General features: G+C 33.9%; 1 protein-coding gene across 1 annotated transcript; it reads left to right on the top strand.

The window, feature by feature from the left end:
* Positions 1 to 928: 928 nt before the first annotated feature.
* Positions 929 to 15,177, top strand: LOC115441047 (polycomb group protein Psc). Its single transcript, XM_030165628.2, has 8 exons — positions 929 to 4,542; positions 7,030 to 7,192; positions 7,299 to 7,386; positions 7,650 to 7,809; positions 8,187 to 8,353; positions 8,971 to 9,266; positions 9,522 to 9,840; positions 10,373 to 15,177. Exons 1-8 carry the CDS (start codon positions 1,177 to 1,179, stop codon positions 10,620 to 10,622), a joined length of 4,809 nt encoding a protein of 1,602 aa, XP_030021488.2. The 5' UTR covers positions 929 to 1,176; the 3' UTR covers positions 10,623 to 15,177.
* Positions 15,178 to 15,276: the final 99 nt, after the last annotated feature.

Below are 15,276 nucleotides of genomic sequence, written 5' to 3'. Positions count from 1 at the left end.
CCAATTCCAATTTGGTGGGATTGGTTGTATCGAAGGAAATTCCCGTTTCCACATAACACGGTAGTGTTCTCTAGTTGTTTGCCAGCTGCTATCCTGCAAGTAGTAGTAACATTGGCTGAAATTATATAATACACCAGAACTCGTATTGGAATCCAGAAACGGAATTCAGAATCTGAAAAAAGGGTGCTTACCTTACAGTCATGCCATTTTCCATCTTGATATTTCAAATATATCCATAACAATAAAAAAATATGAAAAAGAGCAAAACTATACATCATAAAAAGTTTCAATATTCCCCCTTTTTTTCGCTAAAAGCAGTTTTTAAATAATACTAATAAAAAACCTCGCTAGATAAACTTTTGCATTAGGCTTGCGTGACATGTCATGACATAAACTGAAAGAGAATTATAATATATATGGAAACATAAACTAACATGATTATATTAAAAATGCATATTTTATGTTATTAAATTCCAAGTATAGTGCAGATAGACAATAATTTATGCAGACATACGCAGCTTACTATTTATTATTTTTTGTATATTTATCATACATTTTCGTTAACAAATTTTAAGACTGTCTTTTAATCGGACTACAACAGATACCTCTTCAATCATCTGAATTATTCCGTATAGATAACCTATTATAGTCTGTGGATTGAACTAATTGGACTGAACAAAATGAATGCCAGGGTCGACAAAATAGAAATAAAATTATGACATTTATTTGACAAGCCCGACAGTACGCAGCATTCGCGCCAAAATCGTGTAGTTTTAAGTCATTTTATGTTTTTATTATACTTTAAATTCATATTCTAATTATAGTATTTTCATGCGGTAAGTACCTAGTTTTGAATATTCATTAAAGTGATCTTATTAACCATTAGTAAATTCAGGAGATGACTATGTTACGGTAAATTAAAACAGGCACATCAACAGAGTTACCAACATCAGAAATTTACTTAATGGCGAACTATGTAAATCATACGGGACGGATTGTGCTATTGTGTTTTTACACTCGCATTTAGATTGTGTTTAATTATCGAGTGCTTCTGGTGATAATAAAAACGTATTGATCATTAATATTCTGGTCAATATGGCCAAATAACGGTACTATTCATTATTACACATTACTGCTGTTACTTTAAAACAACTGTTGTGACGCTGTTTGGTAAAAATGGTTACCTCTAATAAACTGTCCGACAAAAAAGTTGTGAAAATGGCTGATCATGAACACAACAACATCGCCGTCGTGCCACAAAGAACACTCTTAGGGGAAGTTAACGAACACATAACGTGTCCTTTATGTCGTGGTTATTACATCGATGCGACAACAATAGTTGAATGCTTGCATTCCTTCTGTCGGAGTTGTATAATTAAACATCTACAAGTTAAAAGTTACTGTCCTGTATGCGAGATGATGATAAATTCAGCAAAACCTAACATAAAGTTAGACAAGGCCCTCCAGGATATTGTGTACAAACTAGTACCAGGCCTTTTTCAAAAAGAAATGGAAAGACGTCAACAATTTTATGCTTCGCGACCTGGAACTGCGGCAGCGGCGACTCCCGAACAACGAGGTGAAGATACCGAGAGAATAATTTTTAGCCCTGAAGATGTTATATCTTTTTCTTTGGAATATGCGGACCTAACAGATGCTGATAGTATTTCTAGCAAATCATCTGACAGTAATGAGTCTCAGAGTTCCCCAGCCACAACAAGGCGGTATTTGCAATGTCCTGCAGTGGTAAACATAAGTCATCTTAAAAAGTTTTTGAGCATGAAGTTTGACATTGATAGCACTCAGTTTGCTATAGACATTTTATATAAAAGAGTACCTCTGTCAGATTATTACACTTTGATGGATATAGCTTATATATTTAACTGGAAAAGAAATGAGCCAATGAGATTTTTTTATCAAATTATTGATTATGTGGCTATCAGAAATAGGTTGTTTGATATCAATAGGAAAGGTTCTCATTACCGTGATCGGAAATCAAGCCCTGCTTCGACTGAAGATACAAATGTAAGCAGTCCTGCACCACATTTAAATGACCAAGGATCAGAAGCTTCATCAGGTACAGACAGTCCAATGCCAGATGATAGTTTAAAACACTCTGGGGATACATTGAATAAAATAGATAAACCGGGACCAGAAAACAAAACTTTAGAAAAAAGTAGTAGCTCGCACATGTCACCTAAAAAAAGTGATGAAGATGTTGAAAAATCTCAGTTTTTGAATTCATTTGAATTAACAGCTAAGAGCAACTGTATGCCTGTTAAAACATCACCGAGTAAAAGCAATATATCTGAAGAAAAACCTACATCTTTAATTGAATCAACACAGAAGAAACAAATTAACTCGATAGAAAAACTACCCAAAGCTGAAGAAAAACTTTTAGACAGTTTAAAACGAAAGAATCCAACATGTGCAGGAACACCTGAATTGAAAAAATTAAAAGTAGAGTTGGAAAAAGCAAAAATTTCCAACTATATAAATAATTCAAGTTCCCAACAGTCTTCTTCCAATCAACCTGAAAATAGCAAAACTGAGAATACTGGAGGTGAAAAGAAAACTGATGGAATATCCAAAGGACCACAAGTTCCTCTAATACCTAGTAATAATACTCCATCCACACCTGTCTCTAAAGAGATAAAGCAGCAGCATCAAGTTTCTACTCTAAAACAAGTTACAGAGAGTCCTGTGTTAAAGAGGTTGGTAACTGTCCCTCAAAATACTTCATCACCTAAACGGAAACCACCTAATGAAATGACTCCATCCTCAGTTCAAATGCCATCAATGGTACCTAAAGCTGTTTCACCATTGAAACTACACATTCCTAAATTGGAAACCCAAGGTGACAATATGATCTCTAAACCTGTGGAGACTCCAAAACCACCAATGAAAAAAATGCCAGATCTAAAGCCTAGTGGTCTAACATCTCAAACGTCTCAAGCCAAAAGTCCTACTGTTAATAAAGTGAGAATGGATCTTTTAGCAAATAATAGTGATCCTACTATTGATAGAAGCAAAATTTTATCTCAAGTAAAGTCATCACTTAGTGCTCAAAGTTCAGGTCAGAGTTCAGGGGATCCCCTAAAATCTTTGTTTGATTCATGTAAAATCAATATACCATCCTCATTATCCATAACATTGACTGATCAAAAATTAGACAATAGAGGATCAGTAGATGCATCTAATGTCGATGTTAAAAAAAACATTGTAAACAAAAATATAGCTGGTGCAAGTAACATCTCCTCACATAAGGCACCAAGTCCTCCAGTTCATAATTACATAGAAATACTAAAATTACCAGACACTGATCCCAAAAAACAAATGAAAACCGATAACACTTCTGACATAAAGTGTCCCCCACAAAATAAACCAGAAGGCACTACATCACAACCTAAGTTTCTGAATAAAAGTTCTGAAAGTTCAGCTAAGGGCCCCATACCGAATTTAAAACCAATTGCTGACACAAAACTAGTTAAACAATCAGGAAGCTTCGCGGCACCAATAACTTTCCAACAGACATTTGAACAGCAGTTACAGTCTATGCAATGTGACAAAAAAACTAAGTTGCCTAAGAATAAAACTCAAGTTCCTAAACTTGTGCCAGCGAAATCCCTTGGTGCAGTTACTAAATCGAATCATCCTGTTAACAAACCAGCTTTAGGTTCTACATCCACCACAGAAAATAAAACCAGTGCTGCTCTAGATTTATCAACACCACATAATGTTCAAACTCAACTTGGTTCCCAACAAACTTATGATAAAGCACTAGAAACTATGCAAACTATAGCAAATTTGGCAAGAAAACAGAATATCCCATCTAAAGGATTATCAGTATCAATGCCACATAATAATGTTTACCCCAGCATAGCCAATAGGACAATGACAACAGGTGTTAGTCCATTGCGTCTTCCATCAACAAGCAATATGAATCAAATAAAGATTGACAAAATCAATGCACTTGCATCACAAACCATAAATAATAGACAAGATACACAAAGTAAAACCAACCAAATGAAACTAACAAATAGTGCAACTCCAGCAATTTCCCCATTAAATTATCAGATAGGCTCTCATGCACCTGTAAGTACAGCACAACCATCACCAAGGTCTCAAACACGTTCACCTAGTTCATCTCCAAAGTTAGTAATAGCAGAAGAGAAGCAAAGTGTCAATTCATTAACAGATCATACCATGAATCAATCAAATCAAATTACTAGTACACAATTACCAAATCTTAGCATACCGAAAAGTGAATCTCCGAAAGCGTCTCCAGGACCATCAAAATCTGGTTTAAAACCAGTCAAACCACTAACATCTGGTAAGGTAGCTGGAATATGGCAACCCTTGACACCAACAATGAAAACAAATCCAGCAATGAGTTCCCCAAGTGATTATCTTTCTCAACAAATGGCCAGACAAATGGAGGTCAATGCTTGGATTAAAGCTCACAGACAATATGAATATATGAAGAACATGTCAAGTATAGCACATCAAGCTGATAATGATTTTAATAACCAAGACAAACAATGAATTAATATTGCTGACTAACATTAGGATTTAAAAAAACAGCTATTATGAATGATCTACTCCAAAATCATTTACTTTTAAGGCTCTCATATTTGTATTGTGTATTTTTATTGTTTTATATATAGTATTCCTACTGTTATTCATAATTTATTTTTATCAATGCTTCACATTGTATTGATTGTTTATTTATTTCTATTATTACTAGAATGTACAATAAATTAAATTTGAGATACATAGCTTTGTAATGTGGTAAGTATGATACTTTAATTATATGTGTTTTTATTAAAAAGTAACAATATAAATTTAATAAAATAAAATTGTTTTTTTAACTAACTTGGGACTGCCTGATATTTGGGACCGGATTTAGATCCTTAGGACAGACTTCGCAAAATCAAACAAAAAAACATCATAGTAATAATAATGCTTAGTACTCAAATTTTAACGTAACCTATTATGTTATATGCTTGCACGCATTTTATAAAATGTATGTAGAGTTATGGTTTTAAAGATATAGTATGCAGGTTCAAAACCTAAGGCATACAACTCTGATTATGTGTTTATTGTTTCAATATGTCAATAATAATATATCGTTTTAATGATGAAGGATACCATCACGAGGAAACCTACATACCTGGTATTCTTCCAAAAAAATAAAAGCAAGGTATGTGAAGTCTGCCAATCTGCATTAGGCCTGCATAACTGAACTGGATTAAAGTCCAAAATTCTGCTTAGCTAAGCAGTTATCTTTTTGAGTAAACTTATTTTTACAATATTACTATCCACATACTTAGCGCTCAAAAACCGTTAGGTGTTTTTAAATGGAATATGTTTTATGATATATTGGCAATATTAGGTACCTACTTACTCCATACTGGAAAGAAATAAATTCAATTTTGTGTATGCGTACCTTTTTGAATTTGATCGTGTTTTGTGAGATAAATATAATTCGTTAGATTAAAAATAATGAATAATTTGTACGATTGTTAAATATTTAATAACTGTAATTATGCGATATTACTTATGTATGTAAATTATAATAATGTGTTTTCTAGAATAAGCACTGGATTTCGTACTTGAAATTAAATTAAACTTGACATTATTTCGTGTTTTATTTTATATTTCATTTTTAACTGATCGTAATATTTAATAATAGCCTAAATAGGAAAATTAAAAACCTGGCCATGTTTTGTTAAATACGGAATTAATTCCTTAAACTGACAATGTAAACTTTAAATCGAAAAAGCAAAAGTGGTGCTGTCTAAGCAAATTTAAATTTTCCTGCTCAGCTTATAAAATGATGACATTGGAGTTGGATTCATCGGCAAGGATAACCCCCCAGGGCGGCGATAGCCTAGTTGGGTGTAGAACAGACTGCCAAGACGAATGTCCACAGGTTCAAATCCTAAGGGCACACGCCTCTGACTTTTCTAAAATCATGTGTGTATTCTTTGTGAGTTTATCGTTTGCTTTAACGGTGAAGGAAAACATCGTGAGGAAACCTGCACATCTGAGAAGTTCTCTATAGGAATTTCGAAGGTGTGTGAAGTCTACCAATCTGCACTAGGCCAGCGTGGTGGACTAAGCCCTAATCCCTCTCAGTAGTAGAGGAGGCCCGTGCTCAGCAGTGGGCAAGTATATAATACAGGGCTGATATTATTATTATTATATTTTATTATAAAATGATAACTACATAAATTTGGCCCGTGGATATTGGAAACAGGCATGTCGAAATAACAACCGAAATTCATTTTGAATCTGCGTAGATACCAATATAGCTAAACCATCTGACCTTATGTTATAAATAATGACCTCGATAAGAAATCTCAATAACCGTTGAGTAAACTTTATTGAAAATTCTTAATAGGTCCGATGGTAGTCCATTGGTATGGTAGACCTATCAAAGCACGAAGATGCGTGGCGTAATTAGTTTCATGAAAGTCTTAATTAATATATAAGAACATGAATGTCTGCCTTTTCTAGACAGGATTTACCCAGTATTGGATCGAAAGCTTTTAATTTTATTGTAACGTTCATTATTGCATATTAAACTTTAATTTTTATCTTTCGAATTAATTTACTTCTCTTATTTTAATAACAATCATATGGTTAAGAACCAAGGTCACATTTATAATTAGTCTATAAACAAGAGCTTTTTAAAAACCGTTGACTATGCTTTTGAACGTCTTCATCTATTGAATTACTGTTCAAAATTCCGTCGTACCTATACATCTCCTGAATACTATTTTTTAAATGTAGGTACTGACCTACTGCTGGGCACGGGTGTCCTTGGCTACTGACAGGGCAGCCGTAGTTTACCATGGTTAACTGGTGCAGATTAGTGGACTCCATGTTACCTTCGAAATTCCTAGACAAGGCGTTTTTTTTTTTCATTTATATGTACTTAGTTTTCTTTTTTATCCTTAGCTTTAGCAATTACAATATAGTGTAATACGGGGTGATAATTTAAAAATATTTTTACGTTTTCAGATGTCGGTGCAACAAGGAACGATTCCTTTTAAACTACGAAAGAAAACTTATATTAGAACCGAGATTGGTGATGAAAATGAGGACATATCAAATTTGGTTGAATTATCAAAATTGAAGACATCAAAAAGGCATTTAAATAAGAATAAAACCGATACGGAAGATGGTATGTACTCATGCAGAAATCTTGGTACAATATTATGTTGAATCTGTGTATCATAAAAAAGTATGAATAGATGTTAAAACTAAAATTAACATGTTTACAATTTTAGATGGATGTGTAGGAGCTAAGATACCAAGGAAGAATAAAATTATTTCATCTGTTGCTAATGAAAAAATACTTAATGAAGAAAATAACCAGTGAGTATATTACTTTAAAACTGTAAATTTAAAATTTTATTACATTTAGGCAACATTATCACTTCGTTGGATTAAGTTTACTGTCCAGTAGTGCAACAAATACAAAAAGCATTGAGCTATAAAACAATAATCGCAGTTACGTTTAATTTAAAAAAATATTCGACAGTAAGAATTATTTATAAACGATTTGTATATATTTGCAATGATAAATATGTTACGAAATTTGAAAACGTGTTGCGGATTTATCTACTCTGGTTTTTCAGCGAACAAACACCTCTGGCGAGCAGGGAAAAAGAAATCGAGTGGCTTGAAAATTTCCTGACAGAACATGCAGAAACCCAAAAGTCTGCTTCGCTGTATATATCAGGGCAGCCGGGCACGGGTAAAACTGCTAGTTTATCGTACATATTGCAACTACCAAAGGCAAGTGTATTTCTATAAATTTTATATTATTTAAACGCTATTCATAATTAAAATACTTTTGTGTGAGATTTAATTTAATTTCTTTATTAGTAACATATAGCCGAATTTTTTATTTAAATGGAATTTTTGACGAGAATTGTTATTAGTACTAATAGTGCTTTTTATTCTATTAGGTTTAAGGAAGTTGCACTTTCCATACTAATATTATTTCGCAGAGTTGGTTCATATGGGTGTTATTTCGATCTAGGTTTGTGGTTCACGTCACAAAGCTACTATTTTATATAGGGAGACTAAGAAGCTCTTTAGCGATAGTGGGTGCACGAGTGACGCCTATGACTTTCTTGGGAGCCCAATCGTGATACGTCTTTTTGTTACAGATAAAACAAAACTACAAACAAGTGTATGTAAATTGCACAATGATGAAATCAGCTGCCAGTATATACAATAGAGTATGTAAAGAACTTCAACTTCAAACATCTGGTACAAGTGAAAAAGTCTGCTGTGCTGCTATAGAAAAATATTTGAACAAAAAACATAAAATGATGTAAGTATTACAAACTAAACACATATTTATTAACTACGTGTTGCTCGTGGCTTCACCTGCGTGAAAAACATCCCCATTGTCACTAGCGAGTAGCGATCCATAGAGCTATCTGTGCGACGCCAGCGCCACCTAGTTCAAAATCAGATTGAGAAATTAAATATTTCCCACGAGAGCAAATTACTGGAATAAAAAGTAGGCTATATGTTAGTCTAGGACATGATCTATTCGTGTGGCTAATTTCAACTAAATCTATTCAGCGGTTGCTGCGTTTATTTCTCATAAACATTGAAACATTTTTACAATTATTAGCATTTATTATATTAATAAGATAAGATATTTATATTCATAGCAATTTTTTCCTGATATTAAAATTGTTTAATATTTTGTAATTACAGCTGACGTCCTGCGTTTCATCTTATTTATTTATTTAATATTACTCATGGGACAAGAAAAAGATACAAAATTTGTATTAAGTGAAATACAATACATGCTAATGTCGAAAAAATAGATTTATAACTTTATCCTCAAATTAGTTTTAGTCAAGTTTTTGATTTCGGCAACAGTTCTCCCTACTAATGGTAATTTTATCATTTCTATATTCAATGAAAATATTTCAGCCTTTTGGTGTTAGATGAGATCGACCAATTGGACAGCAAGCGGCAATCAGTACTGTACACAATATTCGAGTGGCCTGCGTTGAGTAACTCGCGGCTGGTGCTGATCGGGATCGCCAACGCGTTGGACCTCACGGAGAGGACCCTGCCGCGGCTGCAGGCGCGCTGCTCCCTGCGGCCACAAACACTGCACTTCGCACCCTACACCAAAGAACAAATCATTAACATATTCACTAACGTCTTAGCCAATGAGGATAAAGGCAACTTGTTTTCACCAGTCGCGTTGCAAATGTTGGCAGGTATGTTTGGTTTTATAAGGTTTAGAGCAGATCATTTTAATGTTGTATGTAATTCCATTATTACTATGCTATACAATTCCTAGAAATTTCTTGAGTTTTTTGAAAATCAGGTCATTATGAACTTTATTATCTATGTATACAATGAAGTAGCCTAAACAATGTACTCTATGTTTTTTGTGAACTGGTCACTGATTGAAATTTCTTTTTCCGTACTTAGTAAAATTGACTTAGTATATTTTTTGTTTTTTTTTAAAGCAAAAATTGCTGCCGTCTCTGGAGATATGAGAAGGGCATTAGACATAGGACGGCGAGTTATAGAGCTCGCAAAACGTAGCAAGTTTTCGGACAATAAATCTGTTGATAGTATGATGAAGGATTCATCAGTGACAGTAGAATTGAAAGAAGTTTTACAAGTTTTGAACGATGTGTACGGCGGATCACGGAAAATAGAGAACGACGTGGACGAAGCGTTCCCGATGCAACAGAAATTAATCCTATGCAGTTTGATGCTGATGTTGACTAAAGGCAAAAGTAAAGACATCGTGTTAGGGAAACTGCATGATGTTTATAAAAAGTAAGTGAATTCTAATTACGCATTGACAAGGATATTAGAGATACATCGCACTGAAAAATTATATTTTTTATTTATTCATATTAGTAGATATTAGCTGGTCGCTTTCATATATTTCTAAACATTTCGAACAGTCGAATTATTAGTTTTTTTTATATCGGGCCCTGCAATTAACACCGGGGGAACCTGCTAATGGGATACTGGAATCCCTCGACCTAGCGACTGCAGGGACCTGGAATAAAGTTGGGAGGGGATATCTGGGGAAGGAGGTGTGGGAAAAGGATTGGATTAGGATGAGAGAAGGAGAGAAGGCCAGGAAATGTTTACGAGCAACTAGGAGGTATACACACTTAACTGTGTGCCTAGGGTCGCGACAAATGTCCCTCCGTCTATGGGCGTGCATTCGGTGTGGAGACCGAGCGCACAAGACTTGCCTCGGGAGCACTGATCCGTAGTTAGGTACTGTCATGTGTCAGGTGCGATGTAATAAGTTTACCGTGTAGGGTGTACAATTATAACAGTGCAATAATTTCAGAGTGGCTCAGAGCCGTAACATAGTGCCGCTGGAGCTGAGCGAGCTGTGGACCGCGTGCTCGCTGCTGGAGGCGCGCGGCGCGGTGCGCGTGCGCGCGGGCGGCGGGGGCGGCGGCGGGGGCGGGGGCGCGGGCGCGGGCGTGCGCGCGGCGCGCCTGCGCCTGCAGTGGGACGACGCCGAGCTCGGCGCCGCGCTGCAGGACAAGCCGCTGCTCGCCGCCATACTCAACGGCAACCACTGCCTGCATTAATCACTCACTGATTACGGCTAAATTCAATTCCTCTCTAGTTATATTTTGTTTTTTAAAGTTCCAATACTTACATTTTGTCAAACATGGGATATAGTTATTCGAAATATCATACAGGCATATCATCATACGGACGTCTGGGGACTTTTGGTCTCAATACTTTCTTTAAATTTAGATAGATTCTTTTTTTTATACGATTCATATGCTTTTGACGAGGGGTTTTTATTAACCTCGATATACCTACTTAATATGATTGACATTATTAACTACTAATAGGACTTCACCTGACTTGGCCATCCACTACTAATGCTTAATAATTTGTATTTCGCTCATATTTTATGCTAAGGACAAGGCATATTTTATTAGAATTACTCATAATATCGTGGCCGTTGCTATCAGAACTGTAAAATGAGTATTAAATTTGTCAATAGGCCTTATATGCCGTGGCCTAGGGGCTGCAAAATTTTCGAATAGTGGTGGTCCAAATAAGGCCAATTTACTGAAAATTGAATGCGGAATATTATGGTTACCTAACCTGAGGAGCTTTTTTTTCGTGTTTTAATTGCCTGACTCATTTGTTGATTCACTTTCATTCAGCCCATACTCCGAACCGGTCATGTTAAAAATGTAAATATATTATAAAGTAGGTAACATTATTTTTATTCTCAGATTTCTCTGAGAAAACGCGAAAGTAGATGTAACAGTTTGTTTTAAAAACAATATTCTATTAGCAAAAATCTTAACAGTATAAAGTCATGTATTTCGGCATATTTTATATTGAATATTCGAGGGAAAGAGAATGAGCTAGATTTTTAGGTCAGATATTTTTTAGGAGAATGATGACATCCACTGAGAAACAGCTTTATAAAATTAATTACGTAAGTATTTAAAGGGATGCAACAAGCAGGACCAATCAAGCGAATGGAGCAGAGATCTAATAAATTATTCTCAATTCCAGATTACGTCCTGCAAAATAAATGGTCCCTAATTCATGAATAAATTCTATTCGAGCCTGAGTCTACTCACGTTAAGATTGTATCAGTTCAATCTTGTGTTGTAGGTATTTTCAAAGATTGCGTAATTACTTGATATCGTGCATGCGGAGTGAATGCACTCTGCAGCTCCGACATCTGAGGTTCTATTTTAAGACTGACCTAGCAGAATCATGTGATATGCTGTTTGTGCATTCAGAACATTTGTGATGTTGAACTAATGAATGTTTACGATACGAACTCATTCGTTTTATAACTATTATGATAATACACCAACGTGTCGTTATGCGTGTTGTTATTAGCATAAAAAAATTGGTCTCTATTTTTACGGTTATAGTTATAAGTTGTTATAATGATTTGTTTGTACTGCCAATGACTGATATTTAATTGAGATTGTGTTGTAATGTCGAATTTTTGTAGAATGATTAGGAAAAACCAGCAAGTGCGATACGGATTCGAGTGTTCTGTACAAACTTGTATGTAGATAAGGTATCTAAGTATAGGAAAGTACTTATACGTTGAAATTGGATAAACTTAACTGCCCTTCCCTAGACACGGTTGTTGTCCTAACTACTAATAACAAGTTTGTAATAGTAAATTAGCTATTTTTAATAAAATACATATTTACGGTTTTCAGATTGTGTCCTTTACATGTGCTGTAAAACATTGCCTCTTACCAAATTTCATAATTCTAGGTCAACAATAAGTACCCTATAGTTTTGAATCCGTTGTTCAATCATAAAATATCTCAAAATATGCGTAATAATCGGTCAAATTTTGATCGCGTTGACTGCAACTTTGGTTTTTAATAGCTGAGAGACCGTAGAGGGGAGTATTTGATATAAATTTCAACGTTATGCTCTATACGTTATTGGGATTAGGGTCTTGACAAACGGAGACGGGCAATGAAACGATCCCATAAGGGTTCCTTTTGAGGTACGGAACCCTAATAAAATAAATATTTTTTTATATATAGGACTGGCTATGAGGTCTAACTAGGCGACTTAATATGCTTACTAAATTAATCTTCGATTTGCTAGTTGTTACATAGTGATGTAGTCTCTCAGCTTACTAAAGTGACATCACTATGTGGCGTCCTTCCGGCCACTGTCACTTCCGCACACTTTACGTCCCGAGAGCGTCGGCCTGGTCATGCCTGATTATAATTATGATTGTAGTCTTAATTAATAAATATATTGTCATAAACGACAGTGTCATTATTCATCAAATACAGAACCAAAATACACTAACACAAAGTAGCATGATCCGGGACATGGTACAAAATTATATCCAAATTCGTTCAACCGCTTCTGTGTGTCCTAAATTTTACTTATAAGTTAAAACAAACATTCAAAGATCCCATTTATAATATTATTAATGGGAAACAAAATGAAAATGTAAGTTAAGTTTATTGAATGATTTTAAAACATATAAAGAAAAAAAGTGAATTATTATATCCGCTTTATTTAGAAAGTTTATTTTTATTCGCAACATACGTTTTTTCTGGTAGCCTATTTGCATAATATTAGTGCTTTTGTTTCAGTATATAGATAATTTGTGATTATAATCATTTTGAATAAATCTTTACCTGATTAGTCTTAGATTAAACTCGCGACGTATTTGGAATATAAAAATATAAATATCATATTATTTACTTAAATAGTCATTCGCGAAGAGAAGTCACTGGCATCTTATAAATCATGTGAAAATAAATCTTTTTTAGAAAGTTATGTAAATAATATACCATTTTGTATAAACTATTTTACAAAATCATTTCACCACGGAAGAGCGGCTAATAATATATATGTAAAAAAAACATAAGAATCGACTTCGACTACTTGTTAATGCGATTTTTTTAAATCTTACATTTAATAAAACAAAAAATATTTAAAAAAAGTGGTCGCTCAATGGTCGAATATTTAAAAAAAGTGGTCGCTCAATGGTCGAAATTCAGCCACAATTCATACATTTTATTTATCTGCTCTCCTCTGTGTGAACTTTAATTGTGCCAAATGTCACCTTCCTCCGTGCGCGCAATGTGCTTAAAAAGTTATATAAAGTTTTTTCTCACGTATTATTATATAGATTATTAACATATGTACCAGTTGTTACAAGTACTGTCAGACAGCTATTGTGACAGGTATCTAATACACAGCTTAAACCGGTGTCTTTTGGATTACGAAAATAGGATGCTCCCCCCAGCAAAACAGCGGTAACCGTAATTTATAAAAAAATTATACAGCATATTTCTACAATATAATATCTTAACTTTGGTAGTTTTCCTTTTTTTTCATTTTCAAATAATACTATCAAATAGACAATTCAATAAGGAATATTTTGATATTTTAAAATATCCAAAAAGACCTAAAATTGAATTTTGAAATATTTTTTTCCTAGGTCTTTGCATATTCCCGTTGTTACTCACGCGCCGAAAATGTATAAACCAAATGCTCAAGGCCCTTTACTCGGGGATGAGTCTTAAGCTCACTATTCGTTACACGACATACATGAGCACTAAAAGAGGATTTTTGAAAATTCATCCTCTAAGTGTTTTGAGATACAGATATATTAATAAAACAAGACACTACCTTTCTTAATTTTCAACATTAGCAACAGGAAAGGGTAAGGCTCGTTTCCGTAACAAGACGATTATATTTGGGAATTAAATGTTGCGGAAACAATAGCTCTTAGTGATTTGAGAGTGATTTTAGAAAGACAACTCATGGCCTCGGTATCAATGCCAAATCAACATTTGTATGAAACACTTAAAACGAATGTAAGCATCTTTTACGTTTTTGAACTTAGTATATTTCGGATATATTTCGATGCTTTTAATATCGCGCGTTTCTAAATGACGTTTTTTTAAACAATTGGGAAAATAAGATGGCAGGACAATGACTATCGGTAACCGGACATTAAAAACCGTAAATAAATAATTAAGATACAGAATTATAATTTGTGCATGAAAGCTCGTATCAAATATTATCAATGTTTAGCTCCTTGTGATCGATTCATAAGATTTTGCATTCTTTTACTTATTTTGACTTCGATTGCTTTTATATGTTTGAAATGTGCAAAAATGTTATGGTTTGGTAAAAATTGTTTGCTATTATTAATACTTTGGTGATTTATTGTTTTTGTGATGTATTGTTTCGTTTATTACGCCTTAGCGCGTACGGATTATGTAATGCGGATTGTTTCAACGTACGTCGAAATACATACCATACCTATATGTAAAGTCTAAAAGTTACTTTGATAATAGTTATATTAATATACCTTGTTAACTCTTTATATTCATTTCTAAAGACTAATCAAAATTGGTTTTATTTTTCAAAAGTTAGAAGTCAAAACGAAATATCTGTTAACATACATGTATATATGCTTTGCCGTATGGTTTAACGATTACAATTTAGGTATTTTGAAATAATTCACATTGACTCGTTTATTTGTATAATTAAGTATTTGCTTAATTCTATGAATTTGTGCCTACTAATCTAATTACTTTGTGTTAAATTCTTACCTTAGAATTAAGATCATGTCGAATAAATAAAAAGAAGTTGTCCTAAGGTAATATTTTATTTAAACTAACCCTTAAAAATTGTATTTCTGCCAAAGGAAGACTTTTTACAATGTATATAAATTAATTACTCACGTATATCATTCAT

The sequence above is a fragment of the Manduca sexta genome, chromosome 23 (genome assembly GCF_014839805.1).
Source record: "Manduca sexta isolate Smith_Timp_Sample1 chromosome 23, JHU_Msex_v1.0, whole genome shotgun sequence".
Classification (NCBI taxonomy): Eukaryota; Metazoa; Arthropoda; class Insecta; order Lepidoptera; family Sphingidae; genus Manduca; species Manduca sexta.
This window is presented reverse-complemented; position numbering and strand designations above follow the sequence as displayed.